Below are 14,519 nucleotides of genomic sequence, written 5' to 3' on the forward strand. Positions count from 1 at the left end.
AGCTAGTTGTGAATAGGGGCGTTACAGTTAAACGTAGCTACTTAGCTTAGCTAACTAACGCTAGCTAATTTAGCGATAACGGCAATGGTGTTAGCAAACGACTGTTATCCCTGTTCAGTCAGTGGACTGTTAGTATGTTTACTAGTTAGGTTAATCGTGTTTATTATCTCGTTTAATTAGTGATGTGTGGTGCTGGGCTGTTCAAGCACGACACTGCGCTTATTTTGGGTGTACAGTGTATAAATACGGAGGCATATGTATCCAGAGAGACCGGCTAATTCACAGATCCTTATCGATCAAAACGTTAAAAGGTTAAACGCTGTGAAAGGAGCTGTTAGTGACAGTCTGGCCATTCTCTGTTGTGAGCAGTACCAAGACTGTCCTAAACTCACCCTTCTGAATAGTAGTTGCAGTGATGTAGTGGACTCTGATTTCTGTTGTTCTGCTTATGCAAGTCATTCATATCTGTTAACCTATTTTCTTACACTGGAGACATGGGCTGATGAGTCTGTGCAGCATGAACGTTTAAAACTGACAGCTTCGGTTCGCGTGTATAGCCCTCCTGTTATTCCCAAATTTACTAACACCTTTTTTCCTAGCAATAGCAATTTAAACCTCTGGGAAATATCACAGTTCTGGTGGGAATTATGTTTTCCCCTCTCCTATGTCATGCGAACTATCTGTGGTTCTCGCACTGCTACAGGTTTAGTTGTGGGCCCCAAAGCAGAGGGACGTTTTTTGGAGATTATAAAATTGCATGTTACAGTGACCTCAACATTATCCTAAACAACCAAAACAAATGTGCAAAATATTGATACTTTTTTGTTTGTACAGCCAAAGCAGCATGGGTGCAAACTGAAGACAAATTAGTATAAAATGTGTACAGGACATTGGAAACATATCAACATGTTAATTTTGTGTTTACCCAGTTATTCTCATTAAAATCATTTGAGTCAAATATGAAGCAAAAGAAAAGGGATAGAGATGGCATATCTGTATGTGTGTATGGCCTCAATATCAGTGGAAAATGCTGGAATGGATATGGGGGAAAAGTATGAATCCAATTCTGTAACAAATCTAGCCTGAAGGAGCACAAACTCCTGTTGTGTTATGTTACTTTTATATGCTCATCATAAGTAAAATGCCTCAGTTAAAAAGAGCTCATTTTAAAATGTGTTAATTTTCATTAAAAAAGATTGTATTGTTGTTGTCTGATACTCAAGATGTTATTATTGGTATTGTAAAAAATGATTTTGCTCATAGTTTTAAACAAAATTAAACCACTATGAACTTTTAAAAGCTTGATTTAAACTGTTCCATTATAATTTATATCACTGATAAAGGTAATTCAGATCATTCTTGTAGGCCACTGTTTGACTACTGTTTGAATACTTCATTCCTTTTCCTCCTCAGTGTGGCTTGCAGGAATCTGCTCCCTTCCAGAATGGGGGTGAGGTTCCGGCTGCCTCTGCAGAAACTACACCCGCTCTCTCGTGCCATCCACCACCGCTACTCATCCAATAGCAACCCCCAGAGGCCCCCTCACTGTTTGGCTGCGCGCTATTTCACCTCCCTCTCCAGGCTACCTGTGCGTCCCCCAAAGTCAAAATCAGGAGGCCACGGCTACCAGCAGCAGCGCTCCTTTTGGGTAGCCCGTCTGGCTGCTAGGCTGCTGAAGCTGCGCTACATCCTGCTAGGCTCTGCTGTCGGAGGAGGCTACACTGCTAAAAAGGTACTGTGACTCTTCATGCCATTCACTGTCTTTCAGAGATTAGAGTGGTAAATGACTGTATGTCTACATTTTGTGTGAAACTTAACAGTGGACACTCAAGAAATCACCAAGGGCCCATTGTGTAGGAAACCCTTCATTCTTCATTCAGTCCACATCAGAGACACACGTGAAATGGTGTGCCAGAAATTGTTTTTGGAAAGAAGAGACAAAGATATTGGAGCATTTTAATCTGAAATATATGGATATCATGTTATATGCAAATTTAAGAAGATATACAAAAATCAAGGAAATTCCCGTAGACCACAGAGAGTTAATGTACTATTTCAGCGCACTGTTTCATTTCCTTTTCTGAGAGATTACTGATGGCACTCCTAACAATACAGGGGCCACAGTTTTTAATTTAATTTAATCCCACATGGAGGCTCCTAATGAAATACTTTTAGTGAATGCAGTCTAACAAAGCAGTGTACATTATCTATACAATACAAGCTGTGATTTGACCTCTGTTACCTTGACTGCCTAATGTTTGCAAAGGAAATAAAACTTAACAAGGTCAGCGTGTTTCAGATTAAACAGTGTTTACTAGCGGTGCATGGTCTCTTGTTTGAACCATACAGTACTGTGCTAAGATCAGACCAGCTTTTCATTCGTTTAATTTCTAATCAAATTTGCATCAAGTGCAAGTTATTCATAGTACAGCGTCAGGAAGCAGAAAACATATTTTTAACAAAAGTTACACACAAGCCTCGACAAATAATTATAATGACAGCTTTCCCAGTATACGATGTGTGTACTTTTTGCCTTTATTACAGCAAGCAATTTTTTATGTAGCGCTTTTTACAGCAGGTGTGGTCACAAAGCAGCTTTACAGAAAAATCAGTATTACAGAAAGAAAGAAAAGATCCGGGTCCAAGCCCCCATGAGCAAACCAGTGGCAATAGTGGCAAGGAAAAAACTCCCTAAAAGAGGAAGAAACCTTGAGAGGAACCAAGACTCAGAAGGGCAACCCATCCTCCTCTGGTCGACACCGGATAGCAAACATTGTTACTATGAAGTATTATAGTACAAAGTTGGGGGGGGCGGCTAATTTGATTACATTACGATAATGCAACAGCAGTGGTCAAGTAGTGGGCAGCCTCCATTCTTTTCAGACCCATAGCATTTTTGTTTTTGGTGGTCTACCAGGTTTTGCACATTTGTTAGGTGTCTTGGTTTCTGTTTCTTGATTATCTTATGTAATCTTCTTAAAAATCTCCTTTTTAGGTGCAAATGAGAGGGAAATTTGCAAGACAACTTATCTGTGTTTAGATAGTTGATTGTGTAGTCAGTGCCTCTTTGAAAGGGAAAATGTCAATCACACATGTAGTAACAGGTTTTAACACAGCTATAACTTGTTTTAAGACTGAGAGGGTGGAATAGTTAAAGTGGCAATAGGTGCACAAAAGTAAAAAGTGGACAAATTCAATACGGCTAGATTTCATATTATATTTAGTGTTGGAGGCCTCTGTGTAATATTCTGTTAAATTTCCTGCTGAAATTGGATAATGAAAACGTTGTAAAAATTATTTTATTCTTTGGAATAATAATAAATTCATCAAATTATATTATTCTTTACATATTAAGTTTTCAGTGGTCATGACCTTTTCCCTATTCTTGTTTCTGAAATGTTTGTCTTCCTCCTGCTGTCTAGACGTTTGATGAGTGGAAGGATATGATTCCTGATCTAAGCGAGTACACATGGGTAGTACCTGACTTTGTTTGGGAATTGACTGAAAATTTTGACTTAGGTAAGTAGTACTAACATTTAGAACTACTTAGCAACTTTTTAAAAAAATATATACATAAAATGTGTGTTATGCATTAAATGCAGCTTGAAAGCATGTTAAGCGACTCAGTATTTCAACAGAATCGCCATGCTCTGCCATTAACCTTGTGTTGTCATTTTATGACCTGTTGGTACAGATGTACTATTGTACATTTCAGTGATGTAACTAATAATAACAACATGTCCACTCTCTCTTAATCAAGACAAGCTAGCCAGTGCTTTGCCTGAAATAGAGGAGATTGCTAAGCTGCTGCCAGATATGGAGAAGATTGGGGAGAACTTTACCTTCCTCAAGAGTCTTCTTTCCAGTGGTGAGTGAAATGTACATTCTGTGATTATCTCAGGAAGCAGACTTCTGATACTGGCCTTAATGGAGAATTCCTTGTCTTTGGTGCTGCAGCAGCTTTGGACTAAAGGAGTGCTAACCTATTTGCTACTGAAAAACACTCACACTGCTACAGAGTAGCTAAGTTGTTAGTATCACTTATTTGAAACAGAACTATTGTGTGAGAACTACTGTGGGCACAAACTGAAACATAGCAATATTTTTTCTAGTGCTAAACATTCAAACCAAGAAGGGCTCATTGCTACACAATTCATGATAGGAGGTTTGAACGTGAGTCAAATCTCTTGTTTTACAGAATATGAACATTAGAAATGCAGTAAATACTGAATTATAGTTCTGTCTGTTTGTCAGAGGCTAGTTTTTCTCATACTTAACACATTTCTGATTGCAGCAGTGAATTTAATGAAAATTGATGACTTTTTGTGGAATCACTGCTTCTCTAAAATGTCAGTGGTTGTGACCTGAATGTATCCCAGCTTAAGCTTGTAACAGCGTTTAAGAATGCTATCATAATTGACCGTTTGCAAAGTTCTAAGTAAGTTCCACCTCTTCTAGTAATTGTCTCCTTCAAACTCACAGCGTGGATTACCTGACGGAAGCCAGGGGGGAGTACATTTGAAACTTCTCCATTCAGTAATAACCTGGTTCAGTGCAGGCATATGTTTGAAAGCTAACAAAATATGAATATTGGCCAACTTGGAGCACACAAAACAAGATTCTGGAAACATTAATCAAAGCAGGGAAATGTCCATTGACATTAAAGCTGTAGGTTTTCATGCCTGATGAGGAGAAAGTTACCCCTCAGATGTACTAGCACTAAAACAAAAAGCTAAGGCTGGACTGGGAGCTAATTCAGTCCTGGACATTTGTCTAGTCTAGCCCACTACAACCACAGTGACATGCCCCCCATCATGCCACACAAAAACCAATAGAGAACTGGCTAGCTTACCTGGTCTGTGCTTTGGTCCCTGCGGCTCTTTCTTTTATATATCCATTCAAATTGTGTACTTTCATTTTTTAGTTTCTTAGCTACTGTTTTTTTTTTTTTTTTTTTTTTTCTATCACCCCTTCCATTTACTTTTTTTTGTAGGTTTTGTGGTGGGCCACTGATATGTTTAGAAATGTGCACGCCAGTATTTGCCCAGCAGATTATATTTGTCCTGGGTGCGCTCAAATACATATTATATAGAGCTTCATTAGAAACGCTATGCATTTCTTTCTTTCTCACTCTCTCAGCATTCCACTCATATAGCAGTCCATCCCTGCCTGGAGCTACAAAACCCATTTCTGAAAAAGTTGGAACATTTTGTATAATGCCGAAAAAACAAGAATCTGTGATTTGTTCATTCTTGGATCCCTTTAAATTTATTGTTTTTCATAAATATAAACAAATTTAGAAGTTGATGCCTGCAGCACAGTCAAAAAAGTTGGGACAGAGGCATATTTATTACTCTGATGCATCACCTTTCCATTTAATTGCACTTTTTGTTTGTGAGCTGAGAATACTTATTATTGCAGTTTTGCAAGTGGAATTTTTGCCCATTCTTGCTTGATACTAGACTCTGTGATTGTCGTCATCTGATTCTCCTCTTGATGATGCATCCTACATTTTCAGTGGGAGACAGATCTGGACCGCAGGCAGACCAGTCAAGCACACCAACTTTTTGTCTACAGAGCCACACTGTTGTAGCACATACAGAACGAGGCCTGGCATTGCCTTGCTGACAATTTTCATAGACTTTCCAGGAAAATATGTTGATGGCAGCATATTTCTCTTTAAAATCCCAATGTATGCCTCTACATTAATAGTACCTTCACACATATGTCACCCATGTCGTGACAGATGTTGGCTTTTGAACCTTTCACTGATAAAAGTCTAAATAGTACGGAGAACTCAATGTTTCACACATTGCCACTGTCTTTTGGACCTTCTGAGTTGAGCTCAGGCCCAGAGAGCTTGACGGTGTTTCTGCATAGAGTTGATGTATAGCTTTCTCCTTGTGTAGTCCAGTTTCAGATTGGTTTTATTAATGCAGCAGTGGACTGTGTTAAGTGGCAACAGGTTTCGGACCTTTCTTTTTAGACGTGTTTTTATAAATTAATTTTTTATTTGTTTTAAGGAATTCTGGATCTCTTCTTAAGAAGAGATGTGTTTTCTGGATTTTGTTTTGTTCTAAGAAATTCTGGATCTTTAACATTTCTTTCATTCATCTTTAGTCATTTAACAATTCTCTTCTGAAGTTTAGCATAAAGTGGTGAGCCACAACCCATCTGTGACTGCAAAGACATTGAGAGTCTTTGGTGGATGGTTTTTTTATACCCAGTTGTCATACCTTCACCTGTTTATTGTTGAATTACAGTGTAACTTATATATTCAGTAAATTTTTCACTTATTTTGATCTGTCCAAGCTTTTTTTTTGTGCTATAGGCATGAAATTCAAAATTTGTTTACATTTACAAAATACAGCCAAGGTCAAATTAAAAGTCATTTCTTTGTGCTTTTGTCAGTTAAATAAACATTCAAGAAAATTAACATCACAGATGCTTGTTTTCATTCCATTTTGCACTATATCCCGACTTTTGTGGAAATGAGCTTTGGACTAGGTCATCTGTTTACGCAAGAACTTCCAGTAATTCTTCCTTCACCTGAAAGAGATATAAACACTTAGAGACTGTAAGTAACTGGCTGATAGTTGTCAGGCAATTTTGCAAATGGTCAATTATTCCGCTTCATATGTTACAAAGAATATAGAACATAATTACCGTATTGCATTAATATTTGACACTACAGAACAATGTGATTGTGAGCTTCAACTTGCAGCTGTGAAACTATATGTAATGTAATTTCTTGCTGTAAGCTGGATATTGTGCATTTTCATTTTTGCACAGAGTAGTTTATTTCTTTGTCATAGGGCAAGTGTTCTTTTTATAGACATATTGTTATACAAATTCACAAGTGTTATTGAATATTTGGTATCTGCTGATGTGCTCTGGGTTTACAAGATACATTGCAGTACAAATATATACAATACAGTCTTCAGGGACTCCAAAAATAAGAATTAAACCCTTTTGCTGCCATCTTTTTGATTTTTTCCCCCATTTCATTTTTCCTCTTGTTTCCTCCCTTCCCTCCCTCCCTCCACATTTTCACAGGTGTGGGTAGTGAAGTCATTGGAGCTTCTGGTCTGCGTCTGTTGTTAGGTGTGTAAACCACACACAGTGCCGTTCCCCCTGCGCTGTTTGAAAACTGCCCGCTGTCTGCCGCCCCTCGATGTAAATGGACTTAACTTGATGGGGTGTGTGCCTCTAAGGACTGGTCAAACACCTCCAAATATAACTACAATTTTCTGTTTCTGTTTTCAGAGGAAAGCACAAAATTGGCTTAATGTAGGCTTAAATCAATGAGATTTGCAAATGTTGTTATCACGTGGCTGTTTGTGCTTTGAGCGGTTTTATTATTGTTTATATTTATTTGATTGTAACTAAAATATAAAATTATGCAGACCAAAAATTTTAATATCAGCCTTTCAGTGCTTTTTATTACAGTGAATTCAACTTGCAGCCTAAGATGTTCACTTCCAACCCTTGTGAACAGTCTGTATAAACATTCTGTAGTGTGTTATTTTAGAACTACAGTCACATTGTATACTGACCCCTAAATACCATTGAATGCATTTAACTGTCTTGCTTTTCCATGTTCACATGACTATATAACTTCTTTTTCTTTAAAGTGCTGATGAACCTTTTGCCTTTTCTCTATGTTTTGTTTTATCTGTCTGTCTGTCTATCTCACAGTTCTGATCACTACTGAAAGACTAACAGCTCAAATGTTCTGAAAAGTGCAATGACATTGTTACCTTCTATACTTTCTAAGCAGATCAGGTGACCTACTCTGATTATTAAACATGCGTTGATGTGTGTTAAGCCTCTGAGGACTGTAGGGCTCACATTTTTGTGGATATCATATTATGTTAATGTGCCACAGTGTATTCACCGAGCCCCAGTTTTATTGCAGTTATGTGAGGAATTTATAGACTCTAGTACACTGTAGTACACTCGGGACTTTTCAAACGTTTGAGTTTATATTGGATGTGGTGCCTGGGGAAAGGAAAAAACAAAATCCACCATTCCTTTAAATGGCATGTGAAGGAATTACATAGCTTAGGCTGATGTTCAGTTGTATTCTTGAATTGAACTATTATATAACATGTGCCGGTTGATATGTTTTTGTCAGAAACTTCAGGTGATCCAACCTTGAAGGCACCTGAGATCCAACAAGCAACAGCAGCTGTACCTGAGAGTGGTGACAAGCAGTTTAAGAAGGCAAGTCCCTTAAACATCCTTGTTGTTTTACTGCTGGCTGTCATAGTTATAGCTGCAAAGGGATGGTACTCTGTTGCTACAGTTTGCTGAAATTGTGTTGTTTAACTTTCCATTACAATTTTTAACCAATCATCTCATAGCCCTTTTGCTCAGGCTGTCTGGCCATAAATCTGCTCTTTTTTGCTGGCATTTGATTGACAGAGAAGCACTAATGTAGCACTCTACCTTGCTTTGGCGACTTTAGTATTAAAGGGCTTAAATACTTTGCTTCTGTTTAATGCCAAACAACTCTGATCTGAAATGAAACCCTCTGAAGTGAAATGTGATGCATTAGATTTTTAGAAGCACACTTTTTTTCTCAGGCACTTCCTTTATGCTGTTTATGGTTAAGCATAAAATGATGGTATGCCAAGCTAAGCATTTACTTTACTGTCTGCTTTATTACAGTTGTTCCTTTTTGCCAAGCAGCTTTGGATGCATTTGATGTATTTTACTTCATTCACTGTGTATATGTTTGTCCTCATAAACCGTCATGTTAAATGTACTCATTGTCATGCCATTTCCTGCTGTTGAGTGTTGAGTAGTGTTCTTTTGCTTTACATACACTGCACAAACTCCTGTCATTGCTCTTGAAATGATCTTTCTGTGCAGTGACAGTTAGGCGCTATATTAAAAAATGACATTCCACTTGTTTTGGTGGCAAACACACAGACTTTGTATGAGGTCTAGAGTTATAACACACAAGTGATTAAGCGGCTCTTTCTGGACACTACTGGGCGAAATCTTTACTTTTCCCAGCTTCAGCAAGCTTGTTTTTCTCACTGCATAAATCACCCACTCTTATCTGGTCTTGCTCCCTCCTGAAAACAGAGCTTCTTTTAAATCTTTTGAGCTACCTGTCTGTTGAGTGCTTATGAAAGCCGCTGCTTTTGCAGTTTTTAGAGTATGAAAGTATGAGAATCTTTTTAGTTTTTTGAAGTCCAGTTGCATTATGAGCTTATCAGCAATTGGTCAAGAATTTGACTTCAGACATGGTTGTTTTAGCTGATATTAGACTTGACATAGTCATCCCCTGACACTTGTCGAGAGGTGCTAGTTGTTGTGTCAGTTACCTGACCTACGACACTTAATTAGGTTCTATAACATTTAAACAGATCCACAGCTGCTGGGAACAGCTAAGCTGATCATTCTGTACCTCTGTAGTCACTGTGGACTCCATCTAGAATGTCCTGCCCATGATCAACAGCTTATTTGACTGCTGTCTCCCCCTCTCTCTCACTGTGCCGTCCCTCAGCAGGGGCTTCTTGCCGAACTCATTCTCATTCAGCAGCAGATCCAGCAGCACGAAGAGGAGGTTCGGCGGGTGGCGGCGGCTAATGCGCCACCCCCACCGTCCCAACCCCGCCCCACCCAGGCCCCGAACCCCAGCCCCTCGCGCAAGGTGACGGTCCCCCCATCCCCATCACCTCACTTCAGCTTTTCAAGCCAGTCCTCAAGCAACTCAAGCTGTTCTTTATAGTTCAGTAATTCAACTGCTAAGTATTTGTTTAAATATTCAGAAGATTCCCAAAGATATTTAGATGTTTTGGAGAAAATCATAATGGAGGAATCGTAATGTTAAATTTTGGTTTTCTTGATCCTGAACCTAAACTGAATGCCGACAATGAATAGCAGGGAAATCAAAGACTGGTGTGACAACTGCAGCATTTACAGTATTAAAGTTATGAACTGGATATGTAGTGCCACCTTCTAGGTCTAGATAGACTGAGACACCCACTCCCCTCAGTCATTTTTGTGAACCACAAGGTGTATTGAATAGCCTGATAAATAGAGAAGATTGGGGCCTTTGTGTGCTCTAACTAATATTTGTTTCAACCCAATTGCTGCTAATGTCTGACAGGGCAACATATATTTGACTGTGATCAAACAAACGCTCATATTGTTTTAGAGCTGCTTGTTTCAAAGCCTTTTGCCCTGCACTACATGTAGCACCCTCATGTTTAAGTGAGTGATATTCATTAATACTGTGATAACTGCTGCTGTCATGTTAGCGTCTGGAAGAAAGGCCTCAGCTGACACACTTCAGGCAGCAAAAACGTCTCCCCTTTTCCATCTCATTTTCACATAGATTTTATTGGGATTTAACCTACAATGGAACTAACACAGCATTACCTTTCACTGCATGGAGTATTGGGTCTCCCTTCTGCATGGGATGCAGTGCACTTGGCTGCTAGAGCTTTAGTTATCAGCCCGTAGGTGTAGCCAGCCTAACAGGATACAGTACTGTGCAAAAGTCAGAGACCACAGTTTCTTTCATTTAATTTCCAGGCAAAATTACTTTTAAGAAAAAGAGCAGTAAACATATTTGAGAATATCACACAAAAGCTGTTAACACAAGGATTAACATAAAATCTGTCAATATTTGATACTGTAACAGCAAAACTGGATATCCAAGATGTGGGTCAGATTTCATGGACTAATGTGTCTAAATTTGTAAGTGAGATTTCTTAGATTGTGAGAAGCAGAAAGTGCAGCCAGCCTCTGAGACTGATCTTTGGAGGTGTTTAGAAGAAACATGGAAAAGTATCCCTGCAGATTTATGAAAAGTATCCCTGTAAAAAGGCCTGAAAGCAGGCCTCTTGAAGAAAATGGAAGCTATAATAAACGTCAAGGGTGGTTCCCACAAATACTGAAAATATGGACATTTAATTATAGAGGCTTTTGTGAAATTTTCTGTTTCATGCTTTTTTTCTTCATGGCTTGTGCTTAATGGTTGTTTTGACTGGAAAGAGTATAAATGAGGGTTGGTCTTTGACTTCTGGGACAGTTTTATTTAAGAGACAAAACATCACCTGCCATCCATGTCATATGTACATGTATGTACTGTGTTTGTCTCATGTCAGTCTTCCCCTAAGCCCCAATCATTCAGTGTTTTGTAATTGCCCTCCTGTCTGTGGTGCGCTGTTCTACTTCAGAAGGCCGTTGCAGGTGTGGAGAATGATTCTGCTGATTCATTATTGATAATTCTACCCTCTTTTGCAGGGCAACTTTTCTTTGTCTCTTGCAATGTGATGATTCAGCCCAGTGATAAATGCAGGCTGAGAATGAATGACTAATTGGAATCAATGTTTCTTCTTCCTGCATTAACTTGACTTTGCTCCACTGCCTATTGGTGTTCATTGCATGAGATTTTGTATTATTATTTTTTTTGGATTTGTTTGCAATAGAGTGATTCTTACAGGGAAAGGGATTCTTAGAAAGGGAGGTACAGCAGCAGTCCATTTAAAAAGTGAGGGTCACATGTTCTGTAACACTGTTTATGTATGTTTATAGTCATCAGATAAAGAAAAAATCGACCAACTTCAAGAGGAGCTTCTTCGTACCCAGGTTTGTTTTCCTTCTTTATTTAGATTATTTCCAATATCAGTATATGTATTGCATGATTGCTATTAGCCATTTAATTTAATCCGTGAACTTTAATGACAGTGAAATTGTGTTTTTCTCAGTTGAAGTACCAGCGGATGCTGGAGCGTCTAGAGAAGGAGAATAAGGAGCTGAGAAAAGTGGTGCTGCAGAAGGATGACAAAGGAATTCATCAGAGGAAAGTCAAGGTCAGCACAGATGCTCAGTTACTGTTAGTTATCAAAGGACAGTTGTCGATCATTTGTGTTGTACTGTTCACCATACTGACAAAGTGACATCTGATGGTCATAGTGACAGGCTTGAATATTTATTTATTTATTTTTGACCCCCTGAGCAGAAGTCTTTGATTGACATGTACTCTGAGGTCCTGGACATCCTCTCAGATTATGATTCCAACTACAATACCCAAGATCACCTGCCAAGGGTTAGTCCTCCTCATGGTCCCCTTTTCTGATATTCAGTACATGATAGAAAGGAAACAAACACTGAATGTTAGGAAAACATGTGTACCTCTCTTGCATGAATACAGAAAAAGGCAAGAATTGCAACTCTGAATGCCAGTCTTTGCTAAGCCAATCCTATCATAAACCCTCTTTTGTAGGTGGTGGTAGTAGGAGATCAGAGCGCGGGAAAGACCAGTGTGTTGGAAATGATCGCCCAGGCTAGAATCTTCCCTCGTGGCTCAGGAGAGATGATGACCCGTTCACCTGTCAAGGTGAGTAAAATAAACTTTCACTTGAAATCCAGTCATTCAGATGTAATATCAAGGGTATGTAACTAAAAAGGGCTTAAATTCAGAAAGCCATTAGTGGGCCATCGGTGTGCATTCTGTTAAGTTTTGATATGCTACAGCTGTCCGTGGCCGGGAGTCCAAGAGAGCACAATTGGCCTCGCTCTCTCTGGGTGGGTAGGATGGCCCCCCTTCTCCTCCCATCACTCAACGCAATGCTAGTCAGCGCAGGCTTCTGTTAGCTGACGTAACAGATCTAGCGATTGGCGCTTTCCTCTGAGTGCGTTCGGCTGTCCCGTGACGTTGCGTGAGCGGCAGTTCGAAAAGATGCGGTGGCTGATTTTGCAGGTCTCGGAGGAAGCCTGTGCTAGCATTGGTAGCATTGTGTGATTGGGGGAGTCCTAGCTAGCAGGTGGAATTGGAGATGACAAAATGGGGAGAAAATCGGGTAAAAATTATTTAAAAAAAACAACTTTTTTTTGATCACAAAATACATTTTGTCTTTTACTGTAGGTTACGCTCAGTGAAGGCCCTCATCATGTAGCTATGTTCAAAGACAGCACCCGTGAGTTTGACCTGGGAAAAGAAGAGGATGTAAGTTATTTGTAACATGTGATATGCTGGAAGTTGTTGTTCTCCACCCTTGTGAATTACTTCTAATTACCTCACCTTAACAAGTTGGAATAATATGTTTCTCATTTAGCTTGCAGCACTGAGGCGTGAGATTGAGCTAAGGATGAGGAAGAGCGTGAAGGAAGGTCAGACAGTCAGCCCTGAGGTAAGCCTAGAGATTGCTCATGGAAACACACTCTTGCTTTTTTCTCTTTTTGGACTAATTATGAATTTCTATTCATTTTCATATCACATCATTCATTTTTTGTAGACCATCTCTTTAAGTGTAAAAGGTCCAGGCATCCAGAGAATGGTTCTAGTGGACTTACCAGGAGTAATCAGTGTAAGTTCTAATATTGTGTATCGTGTTTGTGTATTGTGTGTCTATATGTATATATAAATGTGTGTGTGTATATATACAATATATTTCCAAAAGTATTCAGACACCCATCCAAATCATTGAATTCAGGTGTTCCAATCACTTCCATGGACATAGGTGTATAAAACCAAGCACCTAGGCCTGCAGACTGCTTCTACAAACATTTGTGAAAGAATGGGTCGCTCTCAGGAGCTCAGTGACTTCCAACATGGTACCGTGAATCATGAAATTTCCTCACTACTAAATATTCCACAGTAAACTGTCAGTTGTATTATAACAACGTGGAAGTAATTGGAAATGACAACAATGTAAAATGACGGTGTGGGGTCAACGGATGCTGAGGCGCGTAGTGCGCAGAGGTCGCCAAAGTTCTGCAGAGTCAATCACTACAGACCTCCAAACTTCATGTGGCTTTTAGGTTAGTTCAAGAACAGTGCACAGAGAGCTTCATGGAATGGGTTTCTATGGCCGAGCAGCTGCATCCAAGCCTTATATCACTAAGCGCAATGCAAAGTGCCGAATGCAGTGGTGTAAAGCTCACCACCCCTGGACTCTGAAGTAGTGGAGACGTGTTCTCTGGAGTGACGAATCACGTTTCTCCGTGCAATGGATGAGTCTGGGTTTGGCGGTTGCCAGGAGAACGGTACTGACTGCACTGTGCCAAGTGTAAAGTTTGGTGGAGGGGGGATTATGGTGTGGGATTGTTTTTCAGGAGTTGGGCTCAGGCCCCTTAGTTCCAGTGAAAGGAAGCACACCAAGAGATTTTGGCCAATTTCATGCTCCTAACTTTGTGGGAACAGTTTGGGGACGGCCCCTTCCTGTTCCAGCATGACTGCACCAGTGCACAAAGCAAGGTCCATAAAGACATGGATGAGCGAGTTTGATGTGGAAGAACTTGACTGACCTGCACAGAGTCCTGACCTCAACACGATAGAACACCTTTGGGATGTTGGGATGAGACTGTGAGCCAGGTCTTCTCATCCAACATCAGTGTCTGACCTCACAAATGTGCTTCTGGAAGAATGGTCAAAAATTCCCATAAACACACTCCTAAACCTTGTGGAAAGCCTTCCTAGAAGAGTTGAAACTGTTGTAGCTGCAAAGGGAGGGCAGACATCATATTAAACCCTATGGATTAAGAATGGGATG

General features: G+C 39.7%; 1 protein-coding gene across 3 annotated transcripts in view; it reads left to right on the top strand.

Annotated features, from left to right (window-relative positions):
• Window positions 1–14,519, top strand: part of opa1 (OPA1 mitochondrial dynamin like GTPase) — a 42,111-nt gene that overhangs the window by 609 nt on the left and 26,983 nt on the right. The window contains exons 2-15 of one of the 3 annotated variants that reach the window (XM_037534924.1): window positions 1,414–1,732; window positions 3,423–3,519; window positions 3,761–3,868; window positions 7,057–7,104; window positions 8,138–8,226; window positions 9,521–9,667; window positions 10,746–10,754; window positions 11,560–11,613; window positions 11,733–11,837; window positions 11,987–12,073; window positions 12,251–12,364; window positions 12,893–12,973; window positions 13,083–13,157; window positions 13,263–13,334. In XM_037534924.1, coding sequence (XP_037390821.1) covers window positions 1,414–1,732; window positions 3,423–3,519; window positions 3,761–3,868; window positions 7,057–7,104; window positions 8,138–8,226; window positions 9,521–9,667; window positions 10,746–10,754; window positions 11,560–11,613; window positions 11,733–11,837; window positions 11,987–12,073; window positions 12,251–12,364; window positions 12,893–12,973; window positions 13,083–13,157; window positions 13,263–13,334 — 1,405 coding nt within the window. The remainder of the gene's footprint in view (window positions 1–1,413; window positions 1,733–3,422; window positions 3,520–3,760; window positions 3,869–7,056; window positions 7,105–8,137; window positions 8,227–9,520; window positions 9,668–10,745; window positions 10,755–11,559; window positions 11,614–11,732; window positions 11,838–11,986; window positions 12,074–12,250; window positions 12,365–12,892; window positions 12,974–13,082; window positions 13,158–13,262; window positions 13,335–14,519) is intronic. The other 2 variants (XM_017721060.2, XM_017721070.2) reach the window with 2 other exon arrangements.

This window comes from Pygocentrus nattereri, chromosome 26, assembly GCF_015220715.1.
Source record: "Pygocentrus nattereri isolate fPygNat1 chromosome 26, fPygNat1.pri, whole genome shotgun sequence".
In the NCBI taxonomy this organism is placed as follows: Eukaryota; Metazoa; Chordata; class Actinopteri; order Characiformes; family Serrasalmidae; genus Pygocentrus; species Pygocentrus nattereri.